Genomic DNA, 18,841 nt, shown 5'->3' with positions numbered 1-18,841 from the left:
TTCACCCCATACAGTAGTTGGCATCATACACCAAGTCGGGAGTGTTTTGGACGTTGAAGGAGCACATTGGAGAAGAAAAACGGAGAGCGTGTTTGTTTGAAATTGAAAAGAGTTGCGGTAGCTTTTGATAAAGAAGAACATCAAGACGAAGCAGCTGCTTTATATGTGGCATACACTGTTGAGCGCTACATCCCGAGGGGTTCGTGCTGATTGTATGGAGAATGTGGCAGCCGGTTAAATGGCGTCCCTTGAGAAGGTAAGAACAAGATGTATGTGAGGAGAAGTGTAGTATTGTCATAAGGAGACGTTTACTTGGAATAAGTAGGAGGAATGGAGGGAAAAGAGAGGCAGAGGAGGTCTAAGAGAGAGAGGGAGGAAGAGGGTGAGCTTGAGTTGATAAAAAATGGGGGAAAAAGAGATATGGTTTGTTAAAGAAGAATGGTAGAAAGTGTAAGCAGAGTGAGCTGAAGAGGAGGTGAATGAGGGTGAATTATCAGAGGTTGTAGGTGTGGTGGAGGCTTGTACCGAGGGTCAGGATAAAGATGAGTCTGTGACAGTAGGAGTAAAGTTTTTGGAAAAAGTGGACCCTTGCCTTTTAGCTGATCCATTTGTGGTTTCAGGGTGGGTGAGTGCTGTGGAATCGGTGAGGGTAACCAGAAGTGGACTTGTGATAATTGTTTGTGTTTCTGCTGGTCAGAGGGAGAAGGGGCTCCGCGTTAAACGAATGGGGGCAAGAAATGTGAATTGTTTTGCTCTCAAGAAATAGGGCGCCATTGAAAGGAGTGATAACTGGGGTAGCAGTAAATGTAAAAGTTAACCAACTGAAGTGGAAGATTCCCGCAGTGTTTGTGATGCTCGTCGTTTGGTGCAATGCAGACAGGGTGGCAGAACGGTGAAACAGAAGAGTCATTGTCTGTTCTTTTGAGTTTTGATGTTGAGTCTTTGCCAGACAAAGTGATGTTAGGATATATAAAGTTATCCTGTACGAGCATTTGTGGTGATGTCCCATCCTTTCAAGTTGTTTGCATGAGGTAGGACTAAATATATTTAAATAGTGGGGTAGGGTGGTGTAATTTTAACTGTATTTATTTATTATATATTTTTTGGTGAGTGTAGTGTTAGAGATGGTAGGGAATTTGTTAATGTATTTTTTTATAGCAAAGTATAAGGGAGTTGTACTCCAGTCTAGTAGGTGGCGGTCATGCAACATATTGGATGCCAACCGCCGTTAAACCACAAAGAAGAAGAAGAAGAAGAAGAAGAAGAAGAAGGGGTCATGCACCTTTAACGTGTGTTTGTGGACCGCTACAATACCATAGAAGAAGACCCCTTCCCGTTTTGTTCAGTTTGGGTTCCTGGTGAATACACCCAGCTAGTGTCAACATTGGGTTTTTATAACATTTTACCTGCAAACCAGCCTAACAAAGACATATTTTCTGACAAGGAAAAAGTGCGTTTTGAGAGGATTCCACGCAATTGTATTGCAAGACTGCTAGATATGCGAGTATGTGTAGTTTAGCTAGCTAGCTAAACTGTCGTTAAATTATTGATGCTAAATCGGGATTTGCTTTGCAAATGTGTTTAGCTAGCTAGCTCACTATAAAGTCAGCCTTGGCGTATGTTATTTAAAAGTAGACAGATCACTGACTTTTCAAATCAATATTGCTAGTTAATGCTAAACTGCTAGTGTGAGATTACCTACAAGGTAACAGCCAGATAGTAAGTAATACAAGCTAGCTAACGCGTAATATTTGTAACGGGTTGTTAGCCAGTGGCAGCTAACTAGCGATACAATTTAGACGAATGTATTATTGACTAACGTTATAGTTTGTCATTATTAGACTTAAATCGGGGAGATCGAGGATGTGATCATGATTTTGTGATATGAAAACTCTTAGGCCTACCTGTACCGCTATGTCTGTCCGGTACAACTGCAGTCCTTCCGTGGGGTGATGAAATTCATACTTTTAATAAACACCTATCTTGTACAACCACCAAGCTTTCCTTAGCGCGAATGCGCTTGTGCCAATTGAATCTCAGTTTATGTAGCGAACGTTAAATGTCACGTCTCCAGTTAAGAAACACAAATGAGGAAAAACTCGGTGGTATGCGATACGTTTCTATTAAAGTATGAATTCCAGCACCCCGCGGAAGGACCGCAGTTCTACAGGACAAACATAGCGGTACAGGTAAGCGTTTTCAGAATTTGGCATTTTAACGTTTAAGTAACGTTACCGACAGATGGTGAGTCGTTGCAAGTAAATCGCGCGACCAGTCATCAATACTCAACTCTGCCTTGATATAAGAGAACAGAGTTGAGCGTTCCTCAGCTACCTAAATTCCTGACTTGGAAGACAGCATGTCTTCTAGACTTCCATGTCTAGTTGCAGGGAGTTCGTTTGAATTTAGAAAATACTCAATTATTAAATAAATATTTTGCTCCATTTAGTAATCCAACAATGTGTACTTAGCCATCTTGTCTATTTCAAATCTTATTGTTGATCGAGACAGGTTAGTGTCATGACATGCAACACTTTGGGGTGGGACACCCACCTGTCTTAATCGATGAGAGAAGATTTTAAAGACAAGATGGTGGCGTATACATTGTTGGATTACCTCATTGAGCAAAACAATAATTTTATTTAATAACCAAGCATTTTCTAAATTCAAACAAACCCCCTGTTACTAGACATGGAAATATAGAAGATGTGTTGTCTTCCAAGTTGGGAATTGAACTATTGCCGAGTAAAGGTTGGTCTGAAATTCTCTGCACTATTATTTACACTACTGTGTAACTGCTGTATGGAAGTGTTCACATTTCACCGATTTTTCAAAGTGTAGCTACTGACATTTGAGCTAGTCAGCCATATTTTATCTGGCTCTGGACATAGCTAACTGAATATATTATTATAATGTAGGTTAAAGTTTCGAGAGTTTGGTATTTTAAAGTTGTATCAGCATTTTTGTCAAAATTGAGTTAATGACATGGCCTTGTTCTGTTCAATGTTCGACCTATATAGTACTCTAAATACCCCTAATTAATGTTAAGTTCAAAATAATACAGTATAAAAAATAGCATAAACTGTTGAAACCAAAGATGATTCGGAATGTTAAAGCCAATTATCTCGATCATGTTTTTGCAGATAGAACATTGTCGTCCCAAGCTCTCGCTCCATTTCTGCTGTTGTGATCTAATTATTAGGGACTTTATCATAACAGACTGATTGAGTCATGTATTGTTGTTTGGTTAATGAAGGACTGTGGTAGGTAAATGGATGTAAACATACAATATGTCAGTGGTGTTTATTGTGCTCACTTTCATCCTGTGTCAATCTGTCTGTTCTTAGCTGGCCCCACCAATTCCTACCATCATGCCTGCTCTACTAGAGAGGCCTAAACTGTCCAATGCCATGGCACGCGCCCTGCACAAGCACATCATGCGAGAGCGAGACCGCAAGAGACAAGGTAAGAAAGAACCCTCTCTACCCAATGACACTGGGAGTTTGCAAACTCAAACAAAGTTGCAGGTAACACACTATCAACTCCTGAGCAAGGCACTGTTCCCCGTATTCAGAGGGGTTGGGTTAAATGCGGAAGACACATTTCAGTTGAATGCATTGAGTTGTACCGCTGACTAGGTATCCCCCTTTCCTGTTCTGTAACCCTCTCACCCAACCTTGTGCTACAGAGGAAGAAGAAGTAGACAAAATGATGGAGCAGAAGCAGAAGGAGGAGGAGGAAAGGAAGAGAAAGAAAGAGGTGGAGGAGAGAATGTCTTTAGATGAGACGAAAGAGCAGGTGAGTTATTGAGCTCTCTAGTGCCTCACTCTCTCTTTCGGTTCCTCTTACTTAACTCCTCTTTCTTTTTGTCCCTCTTTCTCTCCCTTAGATCATGAAGATGGGGGAGAAGCTACAGGGGCTACAAGAGGAGAAACACCAGCTCTTCCTCCAGTTGAAGAAAGTGCTCCATGAGGAGGAGAAGAGACGGAGGAAAGAACAGAGGTAAAGGCTTTACTGGCTCTGGAGGTCTTAAAAAAATCACTTATCCCTAGCCTGCTGGTCCCAGATCTGCAGGGGCTGTTTTGCAAACATCTATGGTTGTTGTTGGAAGCACATACATACAGCACATACAGATCTGGGACCACCAGGCTAATACATCCCCACATTCCCTAGCTACCTACGTATGTTATTGGCTTTTGATATGAAAGTCAGTCCTATTTGCTGATAAACTAGCATTAACATTGTTACTATACTCACACATTGTGACTATGGACAAGATCTTACTTTCTTTCCCCAATGTTTTCTTGTAGTGACATGACAACCCTGACATCTGCTACGTACCAGCCCAGCATGGCTATCCACTCAGGACAACATCTGCTTAGCATGCAAGGTAATTCACACTGATTGATGTAATACAAGAGTAATTGTCTATACACACATACTGTTAGTTGTACTATGCACATTACCAGCCTCGCTCTCTCCCTCTGTATCTTTCTCTCCATGTTACCCTCCTCTCTATATCAATGATCAGCAGGTCAAGTGAGTCATGGCCGGTCTGCTGCTCTGCTTGGAGAACGCAGTAAACAGCTCTTCCAGTCCCCTGTCCTTCCTGTGAGTGAGCAGATTTCATAAATACTAGGGTTTCCAGTATTTGGCCTCAAGCCCCTCAGTGTATGCAGCACGCACTTGTTCCTGTTGATTATAATTAGGACTTCAGTGGCTTGAGGACTGACGAATGGGGACCCAATATGCCCTGATTTTATAACGTGTTCTATACTTAATATAGGTCTGGCCTGAATGTAATCTACTAATAGTATATGGAATTTAGCAGACCCTTTTATTCAAGGCGACTTAGTACATTGAATGTGTGTGAAAACGTGTCCTGTATGTTACTTGACAGGGGCGTCACTACCAGAGCCAGCCAGGGATGAGCTCTGTGGGCGCCGAGCATGGGCAATATTCAGCCAGCCAGGCAGCCCATGGCCCCTACGGCCAGCTCACCCAGGCACAGCACGCCTCTCCCTTCGCCACCAGCCAGCATGTCCCTGTCAGCTACGCCAGCAGCTCACAGCTCAGAGGTAACCGCTTTGGATTTTCAATTTAATTGTTATTTGAGAGACGTGTTGTCTATGTGACATTGAAAGCATAATATAATGTGTATCTGGTAGCTTGGTCCCCGAACTTTTTGTTCTGGTTTGCCAATTCCTATGGTCATTGTTAAGCCAAACATATTTGACAAACAGATATGGGAGCAGTCTGTTTGTGTTGTTTTTCAAGGTGACCATGTTGTGGTCATTATGAGAATGAGAAGCTTATTGTGTATGCTGTCTGTGTGCGTGCTTAACTCGTAAACCGCTCCTTAATGCCCCCCCCCCCCCCCCCCCCATCCCCGTCTAGGTGCCTCAGCGTTCCAGGCCATGCAGTACCTGCCTCACCAGCAGCAGGGCTACGCTGTACACAGCCACTTTACCTCTCAGCCAGGTACCTTACATCTGTGTGTCTGTGTCTAATAATGTCTATAGGTTGTTGTAGGCCTCACACTTGGTATTGTGACATGTTTCATATAAGGTTTATGCGTAATGACACTGGGATGGGTGTACTGACTTAACTACTCTCTTGCTTCACTCAATTTTTCTTTGTTCACCATTTTATATTTTTTTGTCCCCAGGATTAATCCCCAGTGCTGGGATCCCTCTACAGAAGCAGCTTGAACATGCTAATCAACAATCTGGTTTCACTGACTCTGTAAGTTCATTGGGCCCCATATAGACTGGCAAAATAGCATGGCACAGGATGATATGGTTATATAACAGTGCTATAAACCATAGTGTTTAAACAATGCATTTAAGAGGTTGACCACAAGCAGTGTACTGTATTTCAGTTTGTGAGCGGGTCATCTGTGGTTAACTCACACGTAACTGGCCCTTAATCTTTTTCTGCTGTGTTTTTGTGGTGACTTCAGAGTACTCTACGGCCCATGCACCCTCAGACTCTTCATGCCTGTGCTGCAGGCCTGCTGCCTACCCCCTCCCTCGCAGTGCAGATCCCTGCTGCCAAGGTAAAGCCCACCCACCCTCCATACACACCTACCCTGGGTCATGTTCATTAGGGCACACAGCAAAATGTTTTGCAATGAAAAACCAAAACAAGTGTTTCTTATTGGAAGCGTTCAGTTAGTACCTTTCCATTTCACTCCACTTTTTTCAGTTTTGTGCCTAATGAACACAACCCTGCTTTATGCATTGCTCTCTTCCTTCTATGGTATGAAACACACCACAGGGTTACGAAGTCAATTAGCTTTGTTAATTCATAACCTCATGTCTTCTTTTCCTGCGCCTCCTGTTCTGTGTGAATAGTCTGGCTTACCGTATGCCCATCCCCCCCGTCCAGCCTCTCCGGGAAGCTTTACCCATGGAACACCTCCACAGCAGGCTCACCCAGTGAGTATCCTATCAGACATCACCCACATCTGAGCAGCACAACCCCTTATATACAGCCTTGGTGCTGCCAGATAGATCAAATGGCCTCGACCACATACAATGAATACGTCATGAAAATCAACACCAGTCGTGTAATAATATGGTTTAGAGTATTCATCCCTGCTTTAGTCTAAAATAGTGGTCTTCAACCTTTTTTTGCCCAGGCAAACCGGTGACCCATTGCTTGTCTTGTGAATAATGGCAAGGACAAGTAATCAACATGTTAAAATGAATAGATTTGGTCAATAGCTTTTCATTATTTTGATCTCCCCACATTATAATTGGAGAAGTGTAATCTCTAATATAGCCTATGGGCTAGAAAGTTAACTCCAAGCTAGGGCTAGGACGATTATGGAATTTAGTGTAACGATTGTCATGCAAATGACCACAGATGCTAGCTGTGTTCGAATACCCATACTGTATACTACATACTTAATGAGTATATACTACATACTATGTACTATTAGTTCATTTTAGTATACTGTAAACGAACAGTATGCTTTCAGTTGAGCATACTAGCTCTTTGCATGTCTACCGTAAGTTGATGCTGTTGCTAGCTAGTTAGCATAACAAATTACTAGTTAGACATTTTACAACTTCGGGTGTGTTCTTAAATTAAATCTGGAGTGCCAGAGTGCGCTCGTAAATTCAGAACGTTGTCAGATTGTCCGTTTGTAAATTCAGAGCGGTTCGCTCTCGGTGTGCACACTGGATGCTCGGGCCGAGGAGTCGGGTTGATTTGAGTGTTCTGACCTTAAAAAGGCAGTCAAGCACCCAAGCTAAAGTTGGCTAGCTACTTCCAGACACAAATGAGACCACTCTGACCATTTCACTCGCCCTAGCAGAGCTGGTTAGGCAGTTTTCATGTTATCCAGAGCGTTTGTGGCTGTGACTGTGCTGCTGGCAACAATTTAATTACGCTTTTTTTGCCAACATTTACTGACACCGGCCATATTCAAGGGGTGTTGAGCGCTCGTAAATTCATTATTCTGCACTGTCTGGTACACTCAGATGAGAGTGCTCTGAAATTGGAGTAGATAGCCAGAGCGAATTTACGAAAGCACCCGAATGTCCATTGTGAACGCGCAACGACACGCGCAACGACTATACCATTTAGTAAGCTAAGAATGACGGGAATAATGAAGTCAGTAAACGTTGGTTAGTTAGTTAGCCTATGGTTAATATACTGGCAAGTTTGATGTTTAAGTAGCCAACTAACGTTAGGAAGCTAGCTAAGAACATACCAGTACATACTACTGTAATGATACGTTATGTTGTTTGTAAGGACAGCGTAGCTAACAAATTGTCAGCCAATATAACGTGTAAGGTAACTTATTTGAAAAGTCATTACTTTATTACATTGCTCCACATTTTCTTAACATTTGTCATAATTAGTTAAAGCAATGAATTTGTATCTGCTATGGTTGTACTTCGACTGCATGTTTTCTTCAAATCTGGAAACGATGTGAAGCCACGCCCATTTCCTGAAGAATTGCATTAAGGGCCCGAAAGTACGGAAATAGTGTCCTCTGCGTGTGTACTTCATATTTTGGCAAATTTAGTACGACGTTCTAGAACTTTTGGCCTACTAACTATATCTATACTATGACCAATAAGCATACCTTATACTCAATTCACGTAATAAATAGTATGGTTAGTGCGGTTAGTATGAGTATTCGAACACAGCTATTGTCATTTTTGTAAAAAAAAAAGAAATTGTATTGCATCTTTGAAAGACATACCTAATGAATACAACTTGTCGTGGAAATACTAATCAATAATGAGGAGAGACAAGGTCTATCACCAATCAGGATATTACTTTATTCAAAACTTATTAACATCGATTCATTATTGCAATAATGAAGCTGGTCAATGAACCACCCTAGATGATTCGTTGAGAGCCCAACGAGCGGATTTGAGCCACAGCATTTTATAGCAAAATGCATCCTCCTGAATGTTCATGACAAACAACAGATGCATGGAATGGGTAACAAGGTTAAGATTTGTATGAAAGATACTAATAATTCACTGTTTTCAAAGACTGTTTCCCTCATCATTATCCATACCCGAGCCATCCTCAACCTGGTACCTCCCGGCACACAAACACCAACTCATGCTATGGAATGCGGTTTTTAGGCTTTATCACCAAAGACATGGTAAATCCACTGTCAGCATTAAGCCCCCAGAGGCCCAACTCAGAAGACCCCGCACAGATGAGTTTTCTAAAAACCCTATTCTACGCCATAAAACAACCATTTGAGGCAATAACAGTATTATAACATAATCTTGTAATTTTTCCCAACCTAAAAGTAAATTACAAGGTTTTAAAACATGAATTCACATGTAGAAAACAAATAGGTCATCAAACAACTTTTAACTGAAAACATATAGAAAAAAACTGCCTTGCACTAGTATTCTGCTCCTGAACAAGGCAGTTCCTAGGCCGTCATTGAAAATAAGAATTTGTTCTTAACTGACTTGCCTAGTTAAATAAAGGTAAAATAAATACAAAAAATACTACCATTTGTAAATTGGTTCATTGAGCCTTTTAACCTTGACATAAAATGATCCTTCATTGGGAATGATATAAACATTAATATTGTTAAGAAAAGATCAGCAATCTAAATCAGAGTACATTTTTTATGAGTACGAAACAAAACATGTTGATACTGAGCATACTTCCCTTGGTCAGCATAGTGGAAATAACTATTTCCATCCCAGAAACTAAAATTAGCATATCTTGTTGGACAAATCCAGGTAGTGAATACCGGTTTAAGTCAAATGTATTGCGTTGGTGCCTAATGAACATGACCCAGGACAAGCAACATGATTCCACTATTTATAAGGCAACACCTATAGGTCAAATAGTTTAGGGACACTTTCAGTCTCAGGATCTGGGCATGCTAGTACACAACAATCAAAACAATCAATCCATAATACATTAATTTCTTCACTTATAGTTATTAACATACTAAATTCAATCAGTCAGTTTTAAAAGTCATTCAGTTTCCAAATTGTAATCAAAACCAAATTATCCAACCCAAATTTAGAATGACATTGCTCATTGATTGACATTTGTCCTATCACTCAAAGTTAAAACCCTCAATTTAACACATATCAGTATTGGCAGAATGTACATGTATATTAACATGCAGTATAATTACCCTATAATTCTAGTATTAATCAGTATCTTAATGCATTGTTAATCAACATTTCTATAAATTTAGCAGTGTGTAGACCTCAATTAACCTGATACCCCAAAATAAACAATTTTAAGACAAGTCTAATTCAATTATGGGCACTGTTGACCCCCCCCCCCCCCCCCCCCCCCATTCTTCTGGTGTGTCTTCTTCAGATAGCTTTACAGTTCAAAGTGGAAGGCCCATGATAATGTCCCAATTTCAATATCTCACCTGGGCCGCTACAACCTTTACCACCCGTTATGTCTTGTCCATTTGTCAACAAGTATACCAGCAACATAAGAGAAGCTTTGGAACAGATCTCTCCCAATGCTCACTCCATGTGGACTCCTGTCACACTCCTGAGAGAAAAGGCATGAGAGAAAAAAACTGTTGATAGCTTCGATTGGATGCTGTCCACCTGTTGCTGGCTCGGACTCCGGTCTCTCGGTAGAAATGGTGCGGACAGGGCCGTATTGAACGCCTTTGTCACTCTTCTTCAGCCGGTTAGAGGGGGTTCACACCGTTCTCGACCAAATTATCCCTGCCATGCATCAAGAGAGGGCAGATCAGAACAACAATTTAGTTCAGTTCATTTCTGATTCAGAAAATCCAGACAAGCATTGATTATAAGACAAACTATTACTTTCACCAATTATTCTTAATACACATTTCTAAAAACTTGTCAGAGAATAACAACACATTCTGTTGAAACAATTTTTTCAAATTGGCTTATGCTCCCCTCATCGCAGAGCCACAGGATCGGGAAGTTAGACCTCTAACCCATCGGGAGAAATCCCAACAATCCAGCAGACCCAATCTGGTGAGATTTGTATCAAAACAGAACAAACAACACGACAATACACTCCTTCATATACAGTTGAAGTCTGAAGTTTACATGCATTTAAACTCAGATGTTCACAATTCCTGACATTTAATCCTAGTAAAAATTCCCTGTTTTAGGTCAGTTAGGATCACCACTATTTTAAGAATGTGAAATCTGAATAATAGTAGCGAGAATGATTTATTTCAGCCTTTATTACTTTCATCACATTCCCATTGGGTCAGAAGTTTACATACACTCAATTAGTATTTGGTAGCATTGCCTTTAAATTGTTTAACTTGGGTCAAGCATTTCGGGTAGCCTTCCACAAGCTTCCCACAATAAGTTGGGTGAATTTTGGACCATTCCTCCTGACAGAGCTGGTGTAACTGAGTCAGGCCAAATGCTATTGAAATGATGGAAGTAAATCCTGCAAATAATGCAATTAAAATTATTTGTAGTCTTAACTTCTTACGGATCATTGGGACGCTAGCGTCTCACCTCGACAACCCTCGGTGAAATTGCAGAGCGCGAAATTCAAATTTCAAAAATCGTAATATTAACTTCTGTCCCACCCTAGTCAACAGCCAGTGGAATCGCGTGGCGCGAAATACAAATACCTCAAAAATGCTATAACTTCAATTTCTCAAACATATTACTATTTTACACCATTTTAAAGACAAGACTCTTGTTAATCTACCCACATTGTCCGATTTCAAAAAGGCTTTACAGCGAAAGCAAAACATTAGATTATGTCAGGAGAGTACCCTGCCAAAAATAATCACACAGCCATTTTCAAAGCAAGCATATATGTCACAAAAACCAAAACCACAGCTAAATGCAGCACTAACCTTTGATGATCTTCATCAGATGACACTCCTAGGACATTATGTTATACAATACATGCATGTTTTGTTCAATCAAGTTCATATTTATATCAAAAACCAGCTTTTTACATTAGCATGTGATGTTCAGAACTAGCATACCCACCGAAAACTTCCGGTGAATTTACTAAATTACTCATGATAAACGTTGACAAAATACATAACAATTATTTTAAGAATTATAGATACAGTTCTCCTTTATGCAATCGCGGTGTCAGATTTTAAAATAGCTTTTCGGCGAAAGCACATTTTGCAATATTCTGAGTACATAGCTCGGCCATCACGGCTAGCTATTTTGACACCCACCAAGTTTGGGGCTCACTAACTCAGAATTACTATTAGAAAAATTGGATTACCTTTGCTGTTCTTCGTCAGAATGCACTCCCAGGACTTCTACTTCAACAACAAATGTTGTTTTGGTTCCAAATAATCCATAGTTATATTCAAATAGCACCGTTTTGTTCGTGCGTTCAGGTCACTATCCGAAGGGTGACGCGCGAGCGCATTTCGTGACATTAAAAAAAATAAAAAAATATTCAATTTCCGTACTTAGAGCATGTCAAACGCTGTTTAACCTCTATGGGCTAGGTGGGACGCTAGCGTCCCCCCCGTGGTGCACTCCATCAACAGCAGGTGCATTTCAAGAGCGGCAAATTTGAAACCAAATAAATGTCAAAATTCAAATTTTTCAAACATACAACTATCTTACACCCTTTGAAAGATAAGCATCTCCTTAATCTAACCACGTTGTCCGATTTCAAAAAGGCTTTACGGCGAAAGCATAAAGTTAGATTATGTTAGGAGAGTACATTGACAATAGCTGTGTGTAATGTTTTGTCAATTCAAAGACAGGGTCACCAAAACCATAAAACCAGCTAAAATGATGCACTAACCTTTTACAATCTCCATCAGATGACACTCCTAGGACATTATGTTAGACAATGCATGCATTTTTAGTTCTATCAAGTTCATATTTATATCCAAAAACAGCGTTTTACTATGGCATTGATGTTGAGGAAATCGTTTCCCTCCAATAACCGGCAGTCAAGTCAGCATCACAAATTAAATAATTAAAATTAGAAAACATTGGTAAAATATTATATTGTCATTTAAAGAATTATAGATTTACATCTCTTGAACGCAATCAACTTGCCAGATTTAAAAATAACCTTACTGGGAAATCACACTTTGCAATAATCTGAGCACTGCGCCCAGAAAAATACGCGTTGCGATACAGACTAGCCGCCATGTTGGGGAGATCTAAAATCGAAAATACTATGTAAATAATCCATTACCTTTGATTCTCTTCATCAGATGTCACTTCCAGGTATCACAGGTCCATAACGAATGTAATTTTGTTCAAAAAAGCTCATCATTTATGTCCAAAAATCTCCGTCTTGTTAGCACATGATCTAAGCCCGCCGGACTTCACTTCATGAACGAGGGGAAAAAATATATTTACGTTCGTTCAAACATGTCAAACGTTGTATAGCATAAATCATTAGGGCCTTTTTTAACCAGAACATGAATAATATTCAAGGTGGACGAATGCATTCTCTTTTATAACGTATTGGAACGAGGGTACCCAACATGAACTCGCGCGCCAGAGTCTAATCGGCCATCACCGTTCCATGGCTCTTGTTCGGTCAGATCTCACAGTAAAAGACTCAAAACACTTTGTAAAGGCTGGTGACATCTAGTGGAAGCAATAGGAAGTGCCAAAACATTAATCAACCCCTGTGTGTTTCAATGGCATAGGCTTAAAGGTAATTCAACACATCAGGTATCCACTTCCTGTCAGAAAATGTCTCAGGGTTTTGCCTGCCAAATGAGTTCTGTTATACTCACAGACACCATTCAAACAGTTTTAGAAACTTTAGGGTGTTTTCTATCCATATATAATAAGTATATGCATATTCTAGTTACTGGGTAGGATTAGTAACCAGATTAAATCGGGTACGTTTTTTTATCCAGCCGTGAAAATACTGCCCCCTAGCCCCAACAGGTTTTAACCTCTTACATCTAGACGTTCCGCTAGCGGAACACCTGCTCCAATATCCAATGATAGGCGTGGCGCGAATGACAAATTCCTCAAAAATACAAAAACTTCCATTTTTCAAACATATGACTATTTCACAGCATTTTAACCTCTATGGGCTAGGCGGGACGAATTCGTCCCACCTACGTAACAGCCAGTTGAAGCCTGTGGCGCGATTTTCAAATACCTTAAACATCCTATAACTTCAATTTCTCAAACATATGACTATTTTACAGCTATTTAAAGACAAGACTCTCGTTAATCTAACCACACTGTCCGATTTCAAAAAGGCTTTACAACGAAAACAAAACATTAGATTATGTCAGCAGAGTACCAAGCCAGAAATAATCAGACACCCATTTTTCAAGCTAGCATATAATGTCACAAAAACCCAGAAGACAGCTAAATGCAGCACTAACCTTTGATGATCTTCATCAGATGACAACCCTAGGACATTATGTTATACAATACATGCATGTTTTGTTCAATCAAGTTCATATTTATATCAAAAAACAGCTTTTTACATTAGCATGTGACGTTCAGAACTAGCATACTTCTACTTCAATAACAAATGTTGGTTTGGTCCAAAATAATCCATCGTTATATCCAAATAGCGGCGTTTTGTTCGTGCGTTCCAAGACACTATCCGAAGTGTAAATAAGGGTCATGAGCATGGCGCAATTCGTGACAAAACATTTCTAAATATTCCATTACCGTACTTTGAAGCATGTCAACCGCTGTTTAAAATACATTTTTATGCCATTTTTCTCGTAAAAAAGCGATAATATTCCGACCGTGAAATCGTGTTTTAGTACAAAGAGAGAGAAAATAAAAACATGGTGTCGCCCCGTGCACACGCCTCAGTCTGATGGTCCTCTGATAGACCACTTACCAAAGGTGCTAATGTTTTACAGCCAGGGGCTGGAATTACATCATTAAGCTTTTTCCCGGGTTCTGAGAGCCTATGGGAGCCGTAGGAAGTGTCACGTTACAGCAAAGATCCTAAGTTTTCAATAAACAGAGCCAAGAAGCCCAAGGAATGGTCAGAGAGGGTACTTCCTGTACAGAATCTTCTCAGGTTTTTGCCTGCCATATGAGTTCTGTTATACTCACAGACACCATTCAAACAGTTTTAGAAACGTTTGTGTTTTCTATCCAAATCTACGAATTATATGTGTATTCAGTTTAAATCGGGTACGTTTTTTATCCGGGCCGTGCAAATACTGCCCCCTAGCCCCAACAGGTTAAACATTCATGAAAATACAAGTGCCATACATCATTTAAAAGCTTAACTTCTTGTTAATCCAGCCGCTTTGTCAGATTTCAAAAAGGCTTTATGGCGAAAGCACACCATGCGATTATCTGAGGACAGCGCCCCGCACACAAAAGCATTACATACATTTCCAACCAAGCAGAGGCGTCACGAAAGTCAGAAATAGCGATAAAATAAATCACTTACCTTTGAAGATCTTCATCAGGTTGCAATCACAAGGGTCCCAGCTACATAAGACATGGTCCTTTTGTTCGATAAAGTCCTTTATATCCGTAAAAAGTCAGTTTCATTGGCGCGCTTGACTCAGTAATCCACCGGTTTCCCTCGTTCAAAATGCATACAAATGAATCCCGTAAGTTACCAATAAACTTCTTCCAAACATATCAAACAACATTCCTAATCAATCCTCCGGTACCCTAATATGTAAATAAACGATAACATTTAAGACGGAGAATACCGGAGACCATTACCGGAGATAAATAACGATGTACGGGCCCTCACCGGAACGCGCAACAAACACTACAGCCAAAATGGGAGCCCTTACTAAAACTACAAATTCTAGGTCATTTTTCAAAAAACAGGCCTGAAACTTTCTAAAGACTGTTGACATCTAGTGGAAGCCCTAGGAACTGCAATCTGGGAGGTCTTCCTTTTATATTCTGATTGACAGCCATAGTAATCAGGTGTGAGCTGAAAAAAATAGTTCTGGATGGATTGTCCTCAGGATTTCACCTGCCATATCAGTTCTGTTATACTCACAGACTTTATTTTAACAGTTTTGGAAACTTTAGAGTTTTCTATCTAATACTACCTATAATTCTATGCATATCCAAGCTTCTGGTCCTGAGTAACAGGCAGTTTACTTTGGGCACCTCATTCATCCAAACTTCCCAACACTGCCACCTAGCCCAAAGAAGTTAACATCTTGGCACATAATAAAGACACAATTACCAGAAATAGCATGAAAGGTCCTCCAAGTGTTTCTCCGCAGAGATTTTCACATGTGCAAAAGGGATTTATTTACCATCATAGCAGTCAAACAAATTAAATCCACATCCACTGATGTAAAACCAGATCGTGCGCCTTGTAATAAAAGTGGATTATATTTTCTCATGCGACGTATTTAAATTACTTCATTATATCACATTCACTCCGTAATGATAATTAGTTTGACGGAAACCCTAAGTTAGGCTTTGTGCTACGTTGTAAGTTACGTTGATTTGCCACATTAATTCACTCTAACTATATGTGAAAAGGGTTTATACGATAATTAATGCAACTCCTCTTAGACTACAAAAAAATAACACATTTTCAGGCAATATGGGCAGTTTTATTTTAAATGTAGTACCTGGACAGAGAAAATCCCATAAGCGTTTCAAAGCTACATCGTTAGGGTAAGTTAACCAAAAGTGGACACACTCCAATCCAGTTTGAGACAATTGCCTTGACTTTGTAGACAGTTTAATAATGCTTAACCTCATCTTCATCAAATGATCCATCAAAGGGACCAACTCAGACGTATCTATTATTTTCCCAACCATGACGTACGTCTACGTCTGGGTGCGCGAGTTAGTATATTATTATCGTTTAGTTCCATCATTCCTTCATCAAATCTCTAGAAATCCATTATACACGCATACAATTCATAATATTTTCATATCTTCACAGAATCAATATAGAACGTTAGAAATTCTTAGGTACTCACATCAACCAATCCATTGGCTCAGCAAACATTCTCCCAGTGGAAAGAAAACCTGAAGTTTCCCGGACACTGCCCTGCCCGGTCATGGAATCCTAGATGGTTCTCTAGCTTCCCAGAAATCACGGCAAAGTCTAGCCTCCCAGAAACTATAGACTTGCTGCTACTATCTAAAATAACATCCCTCTTTCAATACCACTCTTGATATTCTATGATGGGCAGTGATGGACGGAACCCCAAGATAATGTTATATCAAGACTTATCCAAATTTCAATCATCTTATTTAGCAAATTTCTGTATCTTATTATCCAAATGTAAGATTAACACTTATTTCTACCCTCACATACAGTCCTATCACATTCACAGAACCCAAATAAATGACGGAGGTGAATGAGACAGACAAGGAAAACCGGTTAGTGCTGTTTTTAGATTTCAATCCCTGTCTATATGAACAGGGAAACCCATACCACTATCAAAATATTGCATAATTAGTGTTTCCAAAACAAAACACTCACAATAGTAACAATAGTAACCCTAGGGCATACCTGTTTACCTCATTGATCAAAACATTTAATCAAAACATTACATGTTATAATTTGAACTTCGCCAAGCCAGATGCCCTCGCAAGGCGTCACCTGCACTCTAGTCCCTCGTTCAATACATTAACCTCACCAGTCCTACTGTGATCAACCCAGTACCACGGATCTGGACTTTTGGTAGCCCGCAAATGGCATATCCATACCCAAGCCATCCACCCTGGTACTGCCCGGCACACAAACACCAACTCATGCTATGGAATGCGGTCTTTAGGTTTTTATCACTAAAGGCATGGTAAATCCACTGTCAGCATTAAGCCCCCTGAGGCCCAACTTGGAAGACCACGCACAGATGAGTGTTCTAAAAACCCTATTCTACTCCATAAAACAACCATTTGATGCATTAACAGTAATATAACAATCTTGTAATTTCGCCCACAACAAACTACGACATACCTAATGAATAGAACACAGTATTCACTCCCCTGTCTTAAGAACAGATGGTTTTGACCACTTCTTCTGGAAATGAAGCTTCTACTCCAAACTACCTTTCTGCGCGTTTAAGTATTACTAACTTTACCCACTTCATGTAAAAAGGAAAAACGTATATTTCGTAAACTATAGCTACTTGAATATAAAGTTTAATCCCCCTTCTCAAATAAACGATTATGATGACTATTATACGATAATTGTGCCAGACCTACTCCAAACATGTTTGCCAATAGCAGCTGTTTAAACAAAGGTTAACAATGGTTTGGCAAAAATGAATGTCCAAGTCAAGAAAGCTTGCCAGCATCACTTGCCACGACTGGTACTCGCGGGGGCTTTTTCAAAGCCTATGTCAGATACTCCAGTGACTGAAATTAGCTCCAAAAAGTGTAATTTTCTCAATATTAGAAGTTGAGAAATAAATATGAAGATATTCCCCTTTTCTGCTGTATGGTATGTAAATCAAAATCGGTTTAGTCTGCTGTTGCTAGCGATATTCATTAAAATATTGAAATAAACTAAATATTTTTCCACTTATTTTATATATTTTCGTGGACCCACTGCAGTAATTCCGCGGACCCCCGGTTGAATAACCCTGGGCTAGAGGCACCCTAGTTTTGATTTGACTGACTCAAGTATATTCTCATATTATATATTCTCATGTTTAGTTGGAAGTGATACTTAGAAAACTAGATTCTACTTCTATTGTATGATGTTTCCAAATGATCTATTCATGCTCTTTTGTTTCAATTTTGCAGACAACGTTTCAGAGCTCTCCTCAACCCACCCCTCGGCATGCCTACCTCTCCCACAGCCAATCAGGACAGAGGTTCTACCACCACAACAAGTAACACCCACCACCAGCAATTACTGAAGGGCATCATTCTCCACACAGTTTGTCTTCAACTGCTAACATAGTACATCAATGCAGTTTCTTCTGCGAAAAGACTCTACTGTCAGTATATATAAGCATGTTTTTTTTTCCTATATTAGTATTTCAGTAGAATCAATCATGACATAACATGAGAGAATTTGTATATTCAGAACAATGGTGCTGTTTACATTGTTGATGTATTACCAAATTAAACCAATCTTAAATGCTCTGTGCTCCTCACTTTTTACTGATAATAAAAGCCTCTTAAAATACTCTTATTTTAATCTTATTTAACTAATTTTAAATGATTCAATGTAAACCAATTTCAAGGCCCATGGAGAAAATGATCATTTGCAAGGAAGAACATTCCTCTTCCATTCACATAAACATATTTGTGGAAGCCATATTTTCCCTTAACTTTTTTTATTAAAAAATAAGTTGTTTACAACTGAATTTTATTAAATTGTACTTGAAAACTTAACATGGAATTTTTAATGCGGAAGTGTATGATGATGTGTTACAAGGGAACATTTGACAAGATACATGTGGGAGGGAAGTGAGTGTGTT

The 18,841-nt window shown here is 39.7% G+C and overlaps 1 protein-coding gene across 6 annotated transcripts; it reads left to right on the top strand.

Annotated features, from left to right (window-relative positions):
- Positions 1-1,260: 1,260 nt before the first annotated feature.
- On the top strand, positions 1,261-18,546 carry LOC106560688 (G protein pathway suppressor 2). Of its 6 annotated transcripts, XM_014123808.3 has the most exons (13): positions 1,534-2,189; positions 3,348-3,465; positions 3,689-3,798; positions 3,890-4,002; positions 4,311-4,390; positions 4,532-4,611; positions 4,901-5,078; positions 5,398-5,481; positions 5,669-5,745; positions 5,963-6,058; positions 6,357-6,440; positions 10,411-10,481; positions 18,159-18,546. In XM_014123808.3, exons 1-12 carry the CDS (start codon positions 2,088-2,090, stop codon positions 10,438-10,440), a joined length of 1,152 nt encoding a protein of 383 aa, XP_013979283.1. In that variant the 5' UTR covers positions 1,534-2,087; the 3' UTR covers positions 10,441-10,481; positions 18,159-18,546. The 6 variants fall into 6 exon arrangements, with proteins under 6 accessions (XP_013979285.1, XP_013979286.1, XP_013979284.1 ...); XM_014123810.2 differs by lacking the exons at positions 1,534-2,189; positions 10,411-10,481 and adding an exon at positions 1,261-1,450; XM_014123811.3 differs by lacking the exons at positions 1,534-2,189; positions 10,411-10,481 and adding an exon at positions 1,266-1,358.
- The last annotated feature ends 295 nt before the right edge of the window (positions 18,547-18,841 follow it).

The sequence above is a fragment of the Salmo salar genome, chromosome 10 (genome assembly GCF_965601325.2).
Source record: "Salmo salar chromosome 10, fSalSal1, whole genome shotgun sequence".
NCBI lineage: Eukaryota > Metazoa > Chordata > Actinopteri > Salmoniformes > Salmonidae > Salmo > Salmo salar.
The sequence above is the reverse complement of the archived record's forward strand: the minus strand, read 5'-3'. Positions and strand labels throughout refer to the sequence as shown.

Bases quoted from the DNA above. Each gene is read 5' to 3' on its own strand.
- LOC106560688 (XM_014123806.3), top strand. From the start codon at position 2,088: ATGAGGAAAAACTCGGTGGTATGCGATACGTTTCTATTAAAGTATGAA. The intron at 4,612-4,900 runs GTGAGTGAGCAG...GTTACTTGACAG, and splicing joins TCCAGTCCCCTGTCCTTCCT to GGGCGTCACTACCAGAGCCA. The intron at 5,482-5,668 runs GTACCTTACATC...TTTTGTCCCCAG, and splicing joins CCACTTTACCTCTCAGCCAG to GATTAATCCCCAGTGCTGGG.